At 35.6% G+C, this 19709-nt stretch overlaps 1 protein-coding gene across 8 annotated transcripts in view; it reads right to left on the bottom strand.

The window, feature by feature from the left end:
• Positions 1–19709, bottom strand: part of Obsc (Obscurin) — a 358871-nt gene that overhangs the window by 38853 nt on the left and 300309 nt on the right. For all 8 annotated transcript variants that reach the window (XM_070108137.1, XM_070108138.1, XM_070108141.1 and 5 more), the window contains 2 exons: positions 10242–10411; positions 2622–2762 (listed from right to left, as the gene is read on the bottom strand). In XM_070108137.1, the coding sequence (XP_069964238.1) occupies positions 2622–2762; positions 10242–10411 (311 nt within the window). The remainder of the gene's footprint in view (positions 1–2621; positions 2763–10241; positions 10412–19709) is intronic.

Raw genomic sequence — 19709 nt, forward strand, 5'->3', positions numbered from 1 at the left:
TTAAGTGTCAGTATGTTTATGTCATCGGTGCGAAAATGAGCTTCGAACAAAGAGCCAACATTAAATTTTCTTTCAAAATTGGTAAAACTTTTACCGAAACGTTTCAATTGATGAAACCAGTTTATGGCGATGATTGCCTATCCCGTAGCAGAGTGCACGAGTGGTTTCAACGTTTTCAAAGTGGTCGTGAGGACATAAATGAGAAATGAGCCGAAACCCAAAAAATCGCGCCTGGAAAAGTCAATGCTGATTTGTTTTTATGATTCCAAAGGTATTGTCCATAAAGAATTCGTTCCACCCGGCCAAAACGTTAATGCGGTATTCTACCTTGGAGTTTTAAAGCGTTTGGTGCGCCGTATTCGTGTTCGGCCCGAATATCGCGAAGATGGAAGTTGGCGTTTGCTGAACGATATGCGCCGTCTCATCAATCGACGCTTGAGGCCGATTATTTGACCAAAAATCACATTTTAACAATCAACCACTCCCCGTATTCACCTGATATGGCACCGTGCGACATCTACCTTTTCGGAAAAATGCAACCGCTATGTTAGAAATGGGTGGAATCGGATAAATAATTATTTTAGTCCCCATATACCTAAAAGAAAGATTTTCGAACTTCCGGCTTTATATCGCATATATCGGAAAATATGTGAGTTATCTCAAATCTCTCCAATTAAGTTAGCGTGGTTTTCTAATAACGGTGCAATAGCGATTAGGCAGAAACTAAAATAGAAAAAATCGGGTGAAAACTTGCCCTAGACACGATCTAACTAATATTAGGATTTTCAGACATCTACTAGACGATTATATGTGAGGTATCTTAATGAAACGAGCAAAAAGCATTCTTTTCTGTTAATTATATGTAATAATGCCAAAAATAGATGAAATCGGGGTTCACCATATCTTCCATATATCTAATATAAAAGTTTTAATTTCGGGTTGGCTGTATACCGTATATTTTCGTCGATATGTAAGATATCTTAGCAAAATTAACTAATATTAAGGGTGAACCATTTCGAGGTTCCCTACTTAAAAAACCAAACCATAAAAAATTTAAATTTAATGGGGAATTCTTATTATTATTAGAAAGAACATTATTTGGCATTTATTTTTATACTCTCGCAACATATTGCTACAGAGTATAATAGTTTTGTTCACCTAACGGTTGTTTGTATCACCTAAAACTAATCGAGTTAGATATAGGGTTATATATATATAAATGATCAGGATGAAGAGACGAGTTGAAATCCGGGTGACTGTCTGTCCGTCCGTCCGTCTGTCCGTCCGTCCGTCCGTGCAAGCTCTAACTTGAGTAAAAATTGAGATATCTTTATGAAACTTGGTAGACATGTTTCATGGTACCGTGAGACGGTTGGTATTGCAGATGGGCGTAACCGGACCACTGCCACGCCCACAAAACGCCATTATTCAAAAACAAATAACTTGCCATAACTAAGCTCCGCAATAAGATACAAGACTGTTATTTGGTACACAGGATCACATTAAGGAGGGGCATCTGCAGTTAAATTTTTTTAAAGTGGGCGTGGTCCCGCCTCTAATAGGTTTAATGTGCATATCTCCTAAACCGCTAATGTTATAATAATAAAAGTCACTGAAAGCAAATGTTTTTAGCACTTCTATTGACGGTGTGAAAATAGTTGAAATCGGGTGGCAACTCCGCCCACTCCCCATATAACGGTGCTGTTAAAAACTACTAAAAGCGCGATAAATCAAGCACTAAACACGCCAGAGACATTAAATTTTATCTCTGAGATGGTATTAATTGGCTTTATAGGAACCGCGTTCAAAATTAGACAATGGGCGTGGCACAGCCCACTTTTAGGTGAAAACCCATATCTTGAGATCTGCTCAACCGATTTCAACCAAATTCGGTGCATAACGTTCTTTTCATGTTTCTATGTCATAGTGCGAAAATGGGCGAAATCGGTCTACAACCACGCTTACTTCCCATGTAACACCATTTTTAATTCCATCTGATTCTTTCACTTTCCACTATGCAAATCAGGTAACAATGATTATATCGGGGTAAAACTTTGCGTGAATAATGCAATTAAAGTATGCCACCTTGCGGCCAAAAATTGTCTAAATCGAACCAAAACTGTTCAAACCCCTAAGTACTAAATATGTGGACCCCAGTGCCTATAGTTGACCTTCTACCGAAAATATCAGTCAATCCACAAAGAAATCTCAAACGAGTATACCATTTGACTTTGCGAGAGTATAAAATGTTCGGTTACATCCGAACTTAGCCCTTCCTTACTTGTTTTAATATACGTTTCATGAGACACGATATAATTATTTTAGTGATGATATCATCAATATTAGAAGTATGACTTCAAAGTTTAGAATAAATTCTTAGAATTAGCATCTATTTGACTTTACAACATCGATATTTCGGTATCTAGCTGTTTAAAGCTGAAACCATATAACATATGTAAGTTTGAATGTGTTAATATGAAAAAAATGCACATATGTTATAAAAGCAGTATTATAAATAATTTGAAATTGGTTGCTATTCATAAAAACCTTAAAAAACAATATAACATTTAAATACTCTTTAATCTATATCCTGTATTATCATTATTATTTAATATGCTTACTGTGGCGCTTGTGCAAGTCCATCATGAGGTGGTCGTTCAATATCAAAATCTTTGGGGAAATAAGGCGACGTCTCTGGTCTAAAGTCGACACCAGGAGCCAAATAAGTGTATTTTTTCTTTTCCTCTGGAACTATTTTTTGCCTGCAAGTACATGTAAAATGTATTTAGAGGAATTGTAAATGTTGTCTGAAATAACATCAATATATTATATATATATATATTGTTTATATATATATACATATATTGTATATATATATACAATACTAATGTATGTCATGAATAAGTCTTACGATATTCTTTAGAAATTTTTACCTTTTAAGTTTAAGTGCTTTCGCAGTTCAACAATTATATGGATGACTTACATAAACTATTAATATACACTTTTCTTAACAAAACCTATTCGCATGTTTTTGCTATCATGCTAAATAAAGATTTACGTACTTCATATTCATGGCATCAATCTCGTTAATACCATGTTTCTACTAAAAATTTTGAATGATTCTATTCATTTATGTAGATTGTCCTTACTGCCGTTGGAGATTTATAAAACAGCTGTATTGGACAATCACATCTTTAAACGCCAATAATTAAAATTCTATTTATTTGTTTGTTTAAATTTTTTTCTCTCTTTGTAGTGTATAAATCAGCTTTGATTAATTTCATTACAGGCAAACAGATGGCGCTAAACAGAGCCGGACAGGGAGATTTCGAGTAGATAAGCTTTAAGTCTCCTCGGTGACAAGATTAACAAGTATAATTTTTTAATGGCGAAATCTGACTAAATCCAGTAGATTAGAGAGATAATCTACTCAACAGCCTAAGTGATTAAGTGTCGGTTGGAACATGGTATAAGATTACTCATACTTGCTATGATTGCGGTCACAATAACTAATCAAAGTAGTTTACGCGCACCCTACATCCTAACTCACGCACTAGCATTCCTATATCGGTTTCACGATATGGTGGAAATTTTCATTGAAATATCGAATTTTCCAACTTTAACAATTAAAGTCAACTGGGCATTAGGAAATCACTATATTGAGTGTATTAGGATTATGAAAATGTTAAAGCTAATTGTATTTACTTTTGACATTAAATTAAATTATGCTCATGAACATGTCAACTCGGAAGCACCCTTTTTCAGAGCCGGAAATGACCTCGACCGAGTTTTGAATATTTCCATTTGAACACTTCACAAAATCTTTGTAAAATAAGAAGCATTGGAATAATAAAAGGTTTGAATAAAATATATATATACATATATATATTGAAAAAAGGTCGTTTTTTGTTCGAGGAAACACATGTAACCCTTTAAAAGAAATATTCATATCTCAAATAAGGAATAGACTTATGATGCAACAGCATCATTCAGGGACAGATCACTTAACATACGCACTGAGAAATGATTTGGACGAAATAGTAAATGTTATGACGGAGATTAAAACAAATACGACTGGAAAATATTTCCGGTCCTAAAGTTTCCTTTGTGTTTCCTATGAGTTTTTAAGACTCTATCTCTAAAAAAAATGGTGAGCCGCACACAAAAATCTCAGGAAGAATTTTCAAACCTTACAGAATGCCAACATTTAATGTCACTTGAACAAATGCGAATTCTTCAAAACTATGGTAGAATTATTAAGTTTTGCCTTATCCAGTAAAAGCATCCCAATAAAGTTTTAGCTATAGCCAATTACGCTCAACCAAACTCATTAAAAGAACTTCGATAATTTCTTGGTCTAGGCAGTTAATATAGGCGTTTTATTAAAGACTTCGCTAAGTCAAACCAGTTAGCTCATTTTGAAGAAACGATAATGGACGCGTGTTCAAAAGAAGATACGCCAAAAAGGCAAATGATTTTAATAAAGAAGTGCACTAGTGTCTGAAGAAGTAATACTCTAATACTCCGATTATAATAAGGGATTCCAGTTAACCACGGAGGCTTCAAACTTCGCAGCGGAAGCCGTGTGATCTTAAAATATTAAAGGGATATTCTTTTTTCAAGAACCTTTTCCAAAGTGTAAGAAAATTATGCAATAGAAAAAAAGAGGTTAGCAATAATGTGAAATGAGAACACTTAAGTCAAAAGATCTTATTTAATTAGAATAAAGAGGTAGGTAGGTAAGAGTGTCGTCCCTACGGGCTCAATTAGCGCTTACTTTACTTAGAATAATACAATCAGAAACTAATTTACAAACCAGGCAAGAGAATAGTGGGGTTGATGCGTTATCAAGAATCAATTAATTCTGTATAAGTCGTATTCACACCTAGCATTGAGGAACACATTAAAATCAGATATTTTTAAAGGGAAATTTTACAGATTACGTTTTTAGTATCCCACATGCGACCTTCCATAGATACGTAATAACACAGCCAGACTTGACTGCCGAAAACCTTACTATTGTTCTAAAAATATACCTGAATGCGTAATAATCGGATGAAAGTAATTATATAATACCTAGTATCAAAATGGCGCATCTAGCGCTAATTGAGCCCAAAGGGGTTGCACTCTTACCTACCTACCCCTTAAATTTTAAGAATATCAAATCTAGATTAACCTCAAGTTGAAGACCTTGTTACAGCAGTTGAGCACTTCTTCAACTTCATAAAAGAGCATAGCGAAGCGATAACTTTTACTTTTCCAAAATGAAGTAAACTAATATAGCACTAATAAACTAATTTGAGAGAATGGATAATAAATAAGTATGGAAGCGCTAAGTTCGGATGTAAACGAACATTTAATACTCTCGCAAAGACAAATGGTATACTCGTTTTAGATTTCTTTGTGGATCTTGCCGCTTTGTTCTATGTTGACCCATATTTTCGATAAAAAGTCAACTGGGGTCCACATATTCAGTACCTAGGGGCTTGAACAGTTTCGGTTCAATTTAGATAATTTTTGTTCACAAGGTGGCATACTTTAAACGTATTATTCACGCGAATCTTTACGACGATATAATCATTGTTGCTTGATTTGCATACTGGAAAGTGAAAAAATTCAGATGGACTTTAAAATGATGTTATATGGGAAATAGGCGTGGTTGTCACCCGATTTAACCTATTTTCACACCGTTAGAGATAGAGATGATAAAAACATTTGGTCCCAGTAAATTTTGTTCTTATAGCTTCAGTTGTATAGAAGATATGCACATTAAACTTATTAGGGGGCGGGACCACGCAAACCTTAAAAAAATTTAAACTGCAGATATACCAAATAAGAGTCTTGTATCTTGTTGTAGAGCTTAGTTATGGCAATTTATTTGTGTTTGATTAATGGCGTTTTGTGGGCGTGGCAGTGATCCAATTACGCCCATCTGCAATACCAACCGTCTTACGGTACCAAGAAACATGTGTACCAAGTTTTAAAAAGATATCTCAATTTTTACTCAAGTTACAGCTTGCACAGACGGACGGACGGACAGACAGTTACCCGGATTTCAACCCGTCTTTTCATTCTGATCATTTATATATACATAAACCTATATCTAACTCGATTAGTTGTAGGTGATACAAACAACCGTTAGGTGAACTAAACTATTATACTCTTTAGCAACAAGTTGCGAGAGTATAAAACAAAACTATTATACTCTGTAGCAACAAGTTGCGAGAGTATAAAAATCGTTTAATTCAGCTTCTATTACTTTCATGCTCAGTGATCAATTGAATATTCAGCTTTCAAAACTCCACCATAAAAAAGTACAGCCAATGGTCAGACTGAACACCGAAATCATGATATGCCTAAAAACAAAGCGGGAACATACATAAACGATTCGATATTCTGAACAGACAATTTTATGAAGATAACTACTCTATACATTTAGTAACTAGGAAAAGTCTATTTAAATTTTTTTGGTCTGGACAAAACCACTAAAACGGATTCGTCGAAATTACAAACCACTCAGACGCGCAATAATATTAGATACGCAATACAATGGGCAAGATCAAAAATTATTAATTCTTTGCTCACAAATGAAGTTGAGTAGGATGAAAATAAGAAACTATTTGAATCACGTAATTTGACATACTTTTGACGCCTGCTTGAGGACCAGCTGAAATTGTAGAAGAAAAGGGTAACGTCAAAATTGTCCAATTTCCCACATAGTAATATGGTAAAATGCTGATATATGATTTCCAAATTAATGCGAGTGCAGACCATAATTCAACAGAAATTGCAATTAGAGCGATTGCACGCTCCATTGAATTCCACATAATTTTATGTTCTGCAGTTTTTTGCAACAGATTACAAATCTTTTATTGATTTACATGAACAAGTTTTAGGAGAATATGCATGCTAAGTTTAGCAAAGCTTAATGTAAATCACTCAGTTATCGTGCAATTACTTGGTTTCTTGGTTTTCGACCAAAATTCATTTAACGTGTGTTATTTAATTATCTTTAAGATTAAATTAATGACTTTTTTGTTATTTTACAACGTTTATCCGATTCTGCTCTTGCTATTTATTACGAACATTTCTCTTGTAATAGATTTTATAACCATATATACGCCGACATTATAAACCTTTTCATATCAATTTGGTTACTTGGTGTGAAAGAAATGATATGTTACTGAATCTAAAATATGTAAGACCATATGCTTTTATCGCAAATCTGAGTAACCCTCTCCCTATATAATAAAAAACTATAGTCAAAAGCACACATTTAAATTTATTAATTCGGGAGTTATTATGAACCCTAAACTTAATTTTAGTCTTTATGTTAATACAATGGTTTCGAAAGCTATAGATATACCCTCGTTAACAAATATGTTCTGAGCTTTAGACCCTTGAGGTGCCCACACCCCATAGAACGGTTAGGTTGAAAGCTACTAGAAGTGCGATAACTCACTGTATATATATATACCTATATATATGTGGAGGACTCTGTATTAAGATTGAACAGTGGGCGTGGCACCGCCCATCTTTAGATGAAATCATAAATGTACATATCCCAGTATCTACTTGACTAATTTTATCCAATCAATCGAAAACACACAGGCAACTTATACGTATAAAATAGAAAGTATGGGTCGATTTCTTCCCTTTTCGGATCACAATTGCAATATATCAGCAGAGAACGTATATCATAGAGAAGGTTCACAGTGCGGCCATTGGCAAAATATTTCATGCTTCGCAGGGGAACTGAAAAAGATGAGCGTGTTTCACCACATTTGGAAGGGGTACTGAAAACGATGAGCGTGTTTCACCAAATGTCCACAATTAACATCAGGGGACTGAAAAATAGCAGAATTGAGCATTTTCAATGTTAATTGAGAAAAATAATGCTAATTTCAATGTTAAGAAATGTACGCTTACAGATTCGTATATTTACAATGCGCAAACGACTTTTCATATAATTTGAAGATATTCTGCCTATACAGGGTGGCTAACGAATCGTGCTACAAAATTAAACCGCAATAAATTTCTTTTTAGTCAATGCGTTACATTTAATTTTGTTATTGTATAGAAAATTTTATTTTATTTAAACAATTAATTATTTTTCCATACTCAACCACGCATATGCGACACCTAATTCGGGATTGCCTCAATTATCTATTTAATGGACCGCTTCAGTTCAGTCAGATTTCTGGGTTTGATTTTGTACACCTCTTGCTTGACATAACCCCATAAGAAAAGACCAAGCGGTCGCAAATATTCTTATACATTATATATGTATAATTATGTGTGCATGTAAACAAATATGGAAGTACCCTTTATAATTATTAATTTGTCTACATGCAACATATGTGTGTAAGTATGTACACTCATTGTTTAATGCGAAATCTCCGTTGCCCTAGACAACCAATGGCCGAAGCTCACGTTTTTTGTTTTCTTGTCAAAGAGTCACTGTGTCGAAGGGCTGAGCTGTGCCGAAAAAATATTAACGAACGGCCGCCGATTGTCACCGCTTCCCTTGCCGCTCTAACAGCTTTGCCCACTAATGATCGTAAATACGTATGTTTATATATGAGCATGCATACATATTGACGCAGATTTTTGTGAGACACGGAAAAATATTTTAAAATTGTAAAATATTTTAAATCGACAAAAGCTTTGTTGCCAGTTTTGTCAATTTTTTCTGTGTTTTGTGGGCTTGCGTGGTTGCAAGTTTTCCCTTTCAGAGGGAATATCAGAAATTTGTTCAATTTATGATTTTTAGCTTTTGCCATCGTCGCGAAAAGAAGCTTGTTGGCAAACGCATGCTCGCGGAGATGAGAGGTTGTCTGTTTTTATGAATGAAGCGAGGTTGCTTGTTAAAAGTACGCCTGCGTTCATGAATGAAAATGTTGTTGTTGTGTGATTTACTATAAATTTGGGCTTCGCATATTTGGCTGACATATTGACTTGTGACGATTGTTGTTTTTGTAGAACAAGTTTGTAGTTTTTGCGAGTGACATATTTACGAATATATGAATGTAGGTTTGTGTATCCATTATTTGTGTAGCAATGTCATAAGCACATATGTATGTATGTACATATAGAGCAGTGCGCGCAAATGTTATTACTGATAAATGATAATAACTTGATTTGAATTTGAATTGTATTTACATAAGTACATACATATGTATGTATGTAAGCTTTAAATCATGAAAGGTGTGATTGGCATATATTACTATTTAAATATATTAAGATATTATGTTAGTGTGTTATATACTTATGTATGTATGTAGATAGTAAAACATAGCAGATATATACATATGCATACATATGTACTTATATGAAAGCATTTCATAATATCAAACATAAGCAATATTTAAAAAGCAACTGCAAATATTCCTTTGAAGTAATATATTTTAACTAAAATGTAATACATTTTTCATGATATCATAGATATTCAGAAAAGGAATTTCATATCTATGAATATGATTGCATATAAACGTATAAAAATATAAGCTAACATGCGGCTGTAATATCAATGCAAACTTCTGAGCATAATTTTCATACATTGCTCAGCTCTGTTCACTCGCCACTGTTAAAATTTCTCCTTCCGAGCCGACTGTGGTGAAACACGCTCATCGCATTTTGTTAGGTTTTGACAATTCACACGCTGGTCCGTAGTTGGACCTCCTCTGTATTTTACGTTCTCTGATATCAGCATTCTTTCTGTTATATCGTAAAGTGGGCGTAGTAGCAGTTCAAATTTGTCGACTGCTTATGTTATTTCAAAGAAGCGGAACTTTTTATTTCAAGTACGCTAAACAACGCATCAATGACTGGAAGAAAAGCTTCCGTACGAAATTTGTTTATCGGTGAAAGTTGCACTGTTGAAAGTTGAAGCGAATTCTAATAATACTTTAGGCAATATTCGGTCTTTTGTGTGATTGTGCATTAATTTTTAAGCTTTGAGATAAATGATACACGCAACTGTATGATATGTTTTTTTACTTTTTCACATCGTTTGCGCAAATGACGCTCAAAATCTTTTTAGCTCTGACTCTATGTAATGCTTACAACTAACTGCATGGAACGATTCACTAAATTTAACTTGATATCATGAATAATCATTTCGTAAATGAAGTTAATCATTTAGTTCAAAATTGATACTATTGTCATATGCTTAACAGAAGTTATTCGCTGGTAAAAATGATCATATCTTAAGTAACGGAATATGAACTATGGATAATTACCTATATGTTTGCAAGTATGGGCTGGGGTCGCTTACACCATATTTATTCTCAACTCGAACTCGTAGTCGGTAGTCGCGGAATGGTTCTAATCCGTCAATAACGCAAGAGCAACTCCTAATTCCAGCGTGAACCGTGCGCCAGTCTCCGCTTGGCAAATCCATCATTTCCACCTAAATAAACGTTTGGATGAATATCAATATGATAATTGCAAATGTATATGCATGTATATTATTTGAATCTAAAAAAATGTTAAGTGTTCAAAGAGATATAAGTATAGAAATAAGTACACAAAGTATGCATAATGAACATACAAGTATAATCGAAATAGTACAGTGGTTTAATCAAAGATAAATTCTTGAAATATAAAAAAGTTTAAATCTAATAAATTGAATAATAATTTACATATCATTTTATCAATGTATAAATAAAAACAATATTTTAATAAAGCCATTATAACCGAGCATTTTATACTCTGTATCGTTCTCGTTTTACCGTTCCCACGACAGTCGGTTCGTACGTAATCGGAACGGACCCGGATATTTATCGGGTCAAGAACTGTCAATGCAACAGCATTCATCCAAATTACTTTAAGAAGGTTTTTTTCTACCGCTAAGGAATCATGAGGAATTAAAAATTGTGGTACATTAAAATTAGACGTTATTGTAGTCCGATTTCATCCACTTTCACAATTTAACATACTTATGTAGGAATAGCAAGATAATATTATGCACCAAATTTGATTGAGCATTTGAATAAGTCGTTCCTGATATATGGGATTTCACCTAAAGGTGAGCAATGGTACACCCATTATCCAATTTTGCAGCGATTCCTTTGAAGTCTTTCCATTAGTTTTCAAAATAATCGTTATATGGGGGGTGGACGAGGTTATCATCCGATTTCACTTGTTTTTACACTATCTGAGTACGCGCTGGTGGTATTCTCCCTCCGAAAATTTATTTGATATAAGTAGCTTTAGTAGTTTATAATTTACGTGTAACTTTTTTAAAATTTTCATGCTCCGGATACCCCTCCTACTAAAATTCCCTGTACCAAATTGCAATTTTTTATCTTAATTTAGAAGTTAGTTCTAGCACGGGTCCAATTCCACCCATCTAAAACGCCAACTTTCCTTGGATGCCCAAAAACCCGTGTACTAAGTTTCATTGCGTTTTTAAAATTTTTACTCAAGGTATCTCTTGGGTGGACGAACACACAGTCACCTGTAAAAAGGTTGGAGGGAGCGAGTTGTTCGCCGAGGCGAGGACAGGAGCGAAGCTTGGTCCTGGAGCAAAGGCAAGCACTATTAAGTCAGCAGAAACCAAAGCTGGCTCCAATAAAGCAACAGCGCCGGAGGCAGCCCATACCAACCCCTGTAGCCGAGGCTGGGCTGCTAAGCAGGGGAAGGCAGGAGATGCCAAAAGTAATGCAGCCGGTAGTGCGTCAGCCAGAGAGCCTACCTTTAAGATTGAAGACCCAAAGAAGGCAAAATATACATAGAAGCAACGCGCTGCATACCTGCTGAGAAAGGTGGAGCTGCAATCACCAAATAATGAGGAGCTCACAAAAGAGCTCCAGGAACCCATTAATTGCGCGAGAGCTGTCTTGTCTAATTTTAAGATAGAAGCGCCGGCAGTGACGGCTAAGAGACAAAAGTCAGCTGAGCCCAACGGAAGTGGATGCAAGTCGCACTGACGAAAGTAGCGTTGGAGGTGCTACTAAGCCAGGTCCGCCCCCGTCATATACGGATGCCGGATGGTATCAGGACCAGATCAAGATGATAGCATGTAACGATGAGAGATCGGTCCAGCTTTATAAGGCCGCAATAGCTAAGGTGGTTGAGATCTACCCCGGAGCCAGTCTAGTATCCCATCCCGACCGAGGGCAAGGGTATGGATCCCGACTACACCATCGCAGCCGGACCAGATAATGCTGCTCATCAGAGCCTGTAAGACGAATTTGCCAACTGGGGGATAGGGGTTTGTCAAGGCCTTCGATGACCCCGCAGCGGAATCTGTTGTGGAGACGAAACTGTTGTTACTAAGAAAAGTGACGCAGAGATCAACTACGGGTTCACAAAGGTGAAGGCAATGGCCTACAAGTCAGACGCTCATGCAGGCGTCGAATTCGGAATGTGAAGTCGAGGAAGATCCAATAGAGTCCTCGAGTGACGTGGAGAGCACAGAGCAAGGTAAGTGTACTTCGGGGTCTGAGCTCGCAGACAGACTCTCTAAACTATACACTGGGCGTATATGCGGTCTGAAGACACCGGAGTATAATTTATATATGGCAAGCGGCGTAGGTAAGGCTAGGACATGTATATTGTCTACTAAGAAGCTAAATGTCTTTTTACTACACAGTTATAGTAATAACGACACAATAGCCGTAAGCTGGGAGATGGGCGGAAATAAATACCGTCCGGCGTCATGCTACATGCCGTATGACGAGGTAGCAGTACCAACGCAGATGAATAAAGAGCTGGAACGAGACTGCGAAGCATCCAAGTGCTCGATTATACCTGGGTGCGACTACAACGCACACCACACACTATGGAGCATTACTGACATCAACGAAAGGGAAAATAGCTTACTAGGAAATAAGCTTTTGTTATGCAATAATGCAGTACGCCAACATTTATGACTAGAAACCGACAGAAAGTATTAGACATAACACTTATGTCGGAAGAACTGGTATATAAATTTCCCCACTGGAGAGTACTGCAGGAACACTCCTTCTCAGATCACCGCTACATTGAGTGTATAATTGAAGAGAATGTAAATAGGGTAGAGTTATTTAGGAATCATAGGAAAACGAACTGGCAGATGCACCTGCTGAAACTAAAAAAGCGTATTCCAATGATTCCGCCTTTTCAACGAGATAACAAAGAGGACCTAGTCATCCTCGTTAAACAGTTTACAGATTCTTGTTGACAAGCACTAGAGGTGGCTTGTCCAATAACACGCAGTAGGGGAAGAATTAGGCCCCCTTACTTAAGAACATGTAAAAAGATTGGAGGAAGCAATTAAATTTCGAAACATAACATTGTATACCTTCAGAAGCGAGACCAAAGCTGGACGGTATACAGTAAAGAGACTCTAGCCCTGCTAATGGATACTCACTTTTCATATAGTTCCGAGAACCACACATTTGAGCATGCACTGGAGAGTAAAGTGGTAGCAGAGTCCCCTCCTGTAGACAGATAGTAATTTTTATTGAGCGATAAGCAGCTTCAAGCCTTATAAATCGCCGGGACCATACGGGATAGTCCCGGCTTAGTTACAGCAGTCCCAGAGTTACATAATAAACTGGTTAACAACCATGCTTAAAGAGATACTGCAATTAAACTATCTTCTCGCGATATGGAGGAAAGTCAAAGTAATATATATACCAAAGACAGGCAAAAGCTCACACACTAATCCAAAGGATTTTAGACCTATTAGTCTTTTATCGTTTCTCTTAAAAACGCTAGAGAGGCTAATGAAATACACATAAGGAGCAAACTAAACCCAGGAAAAATGGCAGTTTCGCAGCATGCGTATTTTAAGGATAAATCTACAGAAACGCCATTAAGCTCAGTGGTAACAACGACACAAAATAATACACGCTGGAAGCTTTCTTAGACATAGAAGGTGCTTTTAATAACACCCAGCCGAAGGCCATACTGAGCGCGCTTAAAGATTTGGGCATCTCTAAGCCTCTCCGAAAATTAATTGAACAGATGCTCTTGGGCAGGCAAGCTACTTGGGACCAATTTTGGACAGGAAGCTTTCGTGGAAACCAAACTTGGAATCTAGGGTAAAGAAAGCAGCTACAGCACTTTACGCGTGTAAAAGAATGGAGGGGACCAGATGGGGACTGAGGAAAAGAAATTCGTGATTAGAAGTATGAAAAAATAGTATTTGCATCAGTGGAACTCTCAGAACAACACCAAGCCAGGCGCTAAACGATAACCGAGTAGATGGCGGTGTCTTCTCAACTAAACTAGATACCAAAATCGCCTTTCGACTTCCAGACCACTGCAGTGTCTTCCACGCAGAGATCACAGCAATCAAAGAATGCCTTCTTGTACTGACAAGGAGGACAATAGGTCCCAGCACACAGTGATATCCTCGGGAACTGTGTAGCAGATGAACTAGCGAGACAGGCATCACCCTACAACTTGATTCTGGTAAGAAGGACATATATTAGATATGCCTCTGGCTACTTGTAGATATTTAATCGACAAGCATGTCATGTCTGACTTGCTCAACAAGCATGCAAACATGGCATGAATGGAATATGAGCCGCACATGCCGACTGTTAAAATTCAAACGGAATGACATAAAAACTCTAGTAGGAGTACTAACAGGCCACTGCCTAATAGCAGAAATGCAAGTAGGCCTGGAACGCCATATAACGACTATTGTAAAAGCTGTATGGAGGTAGAAGAGGAGGAAACATCTTCCATGCGATTGCAAAGCTCTATATAGGAAAAGAATCGCGGCCATCGGTCGAGGGTTTCTAGCCGACGTTTCGGACGTTGCACGGATAAAACTTGTCTTACTGATGAAGTTCATCAGAAGTACGGGGTGATTCAGAGAGGAGCCAAATAGAGTGAGGGGACCTTAGTCCCGTTGGTATTAAAATGGGCCTCCTTAAGCCCCAGGTGTGTCGAAAGACAGCCACTCTACCTACCTACCCACTTTAATTTTTCCTTATTTTTTTTCAAAACAAAACTAGCATCATAAATATTTCTGTTATTTTGTTTCTTGTTTTCTGGTTTTTGTAATATAAAATGAAAATAAAAATTTAAAAATGAACGGGAGCAAATTTTACAAAATCATTAGCTTCATAAACTGTGACCACAAATATATATCAAACAGATCTTATATCTACGACAACAAAACCACTATATACCAGTGTAATTTATATATTATATTAAGTGTACATATATTATACTTTTGTAGAAAAGTGACTCAGTTTTCTTCATTGACCAAGGAGTCGATATGCTGTCTGTCTTAATGGAATAGCACGGACCACTATAGAACAACTATAAAAACGTCGGATTACGAGTATATGAATATTGAAAACTTACTTAGATGTATTTATATTGTATAACCCCATTCGAAGGGATAGCTGAAAAATCGGTAGCATGAGAACATAAAAAACATTGTAATAAATTAATAAACTGATTTCGGAAAATTATAAAAAAATTTAAAATTTTAATAGTTTCATTTCGCAGAAAATATGATATTTCTGTTAGCATGAAATAGCTTAAATATTATATATTCACTTGTTTTTCTATTACAGGTTTAAAAATCAAGTACTTTTAAACAAGAAGATATTTGCACGAATATGATATTTGCATGAATATGTCATCATGTAATTTTATTAAGTTAACTCAAAATTGTATCGCTATATTCGGTATAGAGTTGAATAGAATAACCATAATCATAATATGATAGTGGATCGGTTTCACACATATTCACCACCAATCATTCTAGATTACTTAATTTCGAGATCATATTGTATTTAAATGCTGAACTCTATATATTTATTAGAGGCTAGGGGAAGTAATGACCCGTGGATCGAAATTGGTGGATTTGATTAGATATATGGGAATTCATTATCATGTTGCATGTAGCCTTTCCATTCCATATTGTTTTTTTTTTTTTTTTGTTCATATATCTTTATATATTGAATCTGTTTGTTCAAAGCCAAACAATAAGTAATAAAATCTGAAATCTAATTAAAACTAGACTTGCTCCAGTTCCTACTTGAGCATGTTTGGTGATATGTTGCTCCTTAAAGGCTGATATATATTTTCTTTTAAGCGGATTTGATTACAGAATTGTAGCAAAGCGTTAGCTAATGGATTTGGATGATTACGGAGTTTAAGTTCGTATTTATTTCTAGTATTCTCTACTTCGTGCTTTACGATAGGAATCCCAAGATCTTTATGAGTATTTTCATTACGTTTGTACCATGATGAACCCGTTAAAACTCTAAGGATTTTACACCGAAACCTATGTATTATCCCAATGTTAGTCGTACCCTACAGCTGAATACCATACATATAAGTGGGCTTTTATTTTCATGCTAGTTATTTTTCTGGATATATTATATGTTTTCTCCTTGTGAGCTTTCTGTCCATTTATTACGCCATATTAGGTATCATCCGCAAAAGTCGATGTCAATGCACTATTATTGGTTGGAACACCTGCTATATGGTATTAGTCCAGTCATTTAAGCTTAAATTAGGTAAGAATCTCCGAATTCGAGATACCCAGCTGTAAGTCTGTAAATACTTGTATATTGACATCCTAAAAGTTGTCTCAAAACCTACATATGGCAGGGTGTACGCAACTATTAAATTTCAAGGTCAAAGGTCACAAAAATCGGTTTTTTGCGCTTTTTTCGTAAATATCTCATTTCCTTTGGGTTTTTTGCTATTGGTATTTATTATCAATATTGTAGAATACAAAACTCTCTACAAATTTTGTTTAAAAAAATTTTTCATACGGTGAACCGTTTTCGAGATAGAGGGCGGAGAGCGCGCGGTCACGGCATCACTTCAGGTCAACCGGTGCCTCCGGTCAAAAACGCGCCATATATAGTTGATGAACTATCGATAAATCAATGATTATAAATATTTGTCAATTTTTATTAACTATTATATTATATTTTATCATTTTCTTCATGCCTTAAATCTTTATCTATTCAATAATACTGATCACCGTTTCCTAAAATTAAAAAATAATGAAGGGAAAAACTTAAATCTTACTATAATTATATTCCCATTAACACTAATGACATTTTAATTAGAAAATAACTAAGTGCATCTTCTTTAAAATCTGTAAATTTTAAAATCCTTCCACTACGTCAAAAATTATACTTGGGAATTATACGGGCTCCTATTATACACTACGGACCTTTCTATTTATAGCCAGTAGGAACATATGTTCAAGTATATTGTATAGTTACGACCTTCTTCTCTTTGTTTCAGTTTGAATCGTATCTTAGTAAACTACGGACGTACAATTTCAAAAACTATGGCTGATTTGTGTTTTCTATGTAATAAGTCAGATTCGGGAGGTGAATCGCTTATTGAAGTAGTACGCGGTATGAAATCTCTACGAACTGCAAGTGTCGAACGAAACGATGGAAAAATTGATTATTTAAAATCAGTAATCTCTGTTAAAGTGCATGAAAAGTGCCGAAGTGTTTACATTAGTAAAAACTGTATCGAAGCAGCAAAACGGAAACAAGAAGAAGGAGAAACTATAACTTCTCCATTAGTACTCCGTAAAAAACGAGGTGAAGTGTTTGATTTTAAGAATCAATGTTTATTTTGTGGCAAAGTTGTGATGAGGCTGCAGAGAAAAAGAAAAGAGAAAAATACAGGCGGAAGATAAAAAATGTGAGTACTCCTGAGTTCAAAGATACTGTTATAAAAAAAGCAGAAGAACGTGGGGATGATTTCGGAGAATTGGTGAAAAGCCGTATAATTTTACAGTATGATTTGATCGCAGCTGAAGCGAAGTACCATGCTGCTTGCTTTACAAACTTTTCAAATAAATCATCATCATCATCGCCTGTTGAGAAAGCTCGTCAAGATAATCAAGTTACAGAAGCTATGTTAGAGATTTTCAATTACATCGAAAATAATAATGATTCTCAATTCACGCTAAAAGAGCTTAAAGATGTCCTGACAGGGTATATGCCAGATGATAAAACTATCATTTCAAGACTACAACAGAAGTACTTAACCGATATCGTAATTACGAAGAAAGTTGGAGCTTTCACAATCATTTCTTTCCGTGATGTACAAGCTAATATTCTATCAAAGCTTGGTACGAAAGTAAAAAAATAGATCCTGAAGCAGAAAGGCTAAGAATTGTAGAAGCTGCAGCAGCAATTATTAGAGAAGATATCCGAACATCTATAGTTGAAACTAAATCTTATCCACCTCCTAGTAAAATGTTGGATAATGTTAATCAAGAAATTCCAAAAACTTTATTGCATTTCTTAGAAGAAGTCATCGTCAAAAACAGGAAAGGACAAATTGATCATTTAAAAATAAAATGTACTTCAATAAGCCATGCAATTATGGCTGCCATACGGGAACGTTCTTTTTCATCACAGTTACTTTTAAGCCTTTCTGTATTTCTTCACAGAAGATATGGATCTAAAAGACTATTGGATATTTTATCTAGTTTGGGATTTGCAGCTTCTTATAGTAATACAGTACAGTATGAAATTTCAGCAGTTTAATATAGTATAATGCTCCGAAATCTGTGAAAAGTCTCGATCATCTTCGTTATATGCATTACGTCAAGTCTACAAAACTTAATAAACCTGTGCAGCTTTCAAATATTCCACCAACAAGTGCAGCTGCTCATCACCATTTCGAACGTGTATATTATCAAGTTCAAACTTGGTTAGGGCATAATTTGGAACCCCAGGTATGGGGTTGGGCAATGCGAAACGATTTTCTGGAGCCTATCATGACAATTTTACCACCTGCTCCAGAACATTTGCTAAATACAATTTTCTGCAACTGCAAGAGTGGTTGTGGTTCGCGATGCGGATGCAGGAAAGCGGGCTTGCAATGCTCTTTAGCTTGTAGCCAATGTAATGGGCAAGCTTGTCTCAATGCTCTACCATATCAGAGCGACATTAACGAAGATGGAACTTTTGACCCCGAAATCATGGAAGAACTTGAAACAAATGTCGTTGAAGACGATAATGAAGACCAGTTTGAAATTTACCAGCAGCCGGAAGACGACGATGAAGAGGAAGAAGATGATTAAAATTATAAATTGTAGTTTTTGTACCCTTTATTCCATTTTTTTACTTTTAATAAAAATAAATGTATTGAATGATATTTTTTAATAAATTTTTTTTATTTTTTTTTATCACGTAAGAAGTTATTAATATTAATAAGATTTAAATTCAAATATAATTCCTATATTTTCATTACCAATTCTGCAATTTCATGGGCAGGTAAGTGTTGTTAAATAAATTAATACTGAATAAAAAGTGGATAGGTTAGGAAAAAATGATAAAATATAATATAATAGTTAATAAAAATTGACAAATATTTATAATCATTGATTTATCGATAGTTCATCAACTATATATGGCGCGTTTTTGATCGGAGGCACCGGTTGACCTGAAGTGATGCCGTGACCGCGCGCTCTCCGCCCTCTATCTCGAAAACGGTTCACCGTATGAAAAATTTTTTTAAACAAAATTTGTAGAGAATTTTGTATTCTACAATATTGATAATAAATACCAATAGCAAAAAACCCATAGGAAATGAGATATTTACAAAAAAAAGCGCAAAAAACCGATTTTTGTGACCTTTGACCTTGAAATTTAATAGTTGCGTACACCCTACCATATGTAGGTTTTGAGACAACTTTTAGGGTGTCAATATACAAGTATTTACAGACTTACAGCTGGGTATCTCGAATTCCGAGGTGAACT

Source organism: Bactrocera oleae, chromosome 4 (genome assembly GCF_042242935.1).
Source record: "Bactrocera oleae isolate idBacOlea1 chromosome 4, idBacOlea1, whole genome shotgun sequence".
Taxonomy (NCBI): domain Eukaryota; kingdom Metazoa; phylum Arthropoda; class Insecta; order Diptera; family Tephritidae; genus Bactrocera; species Bactrocera oleae.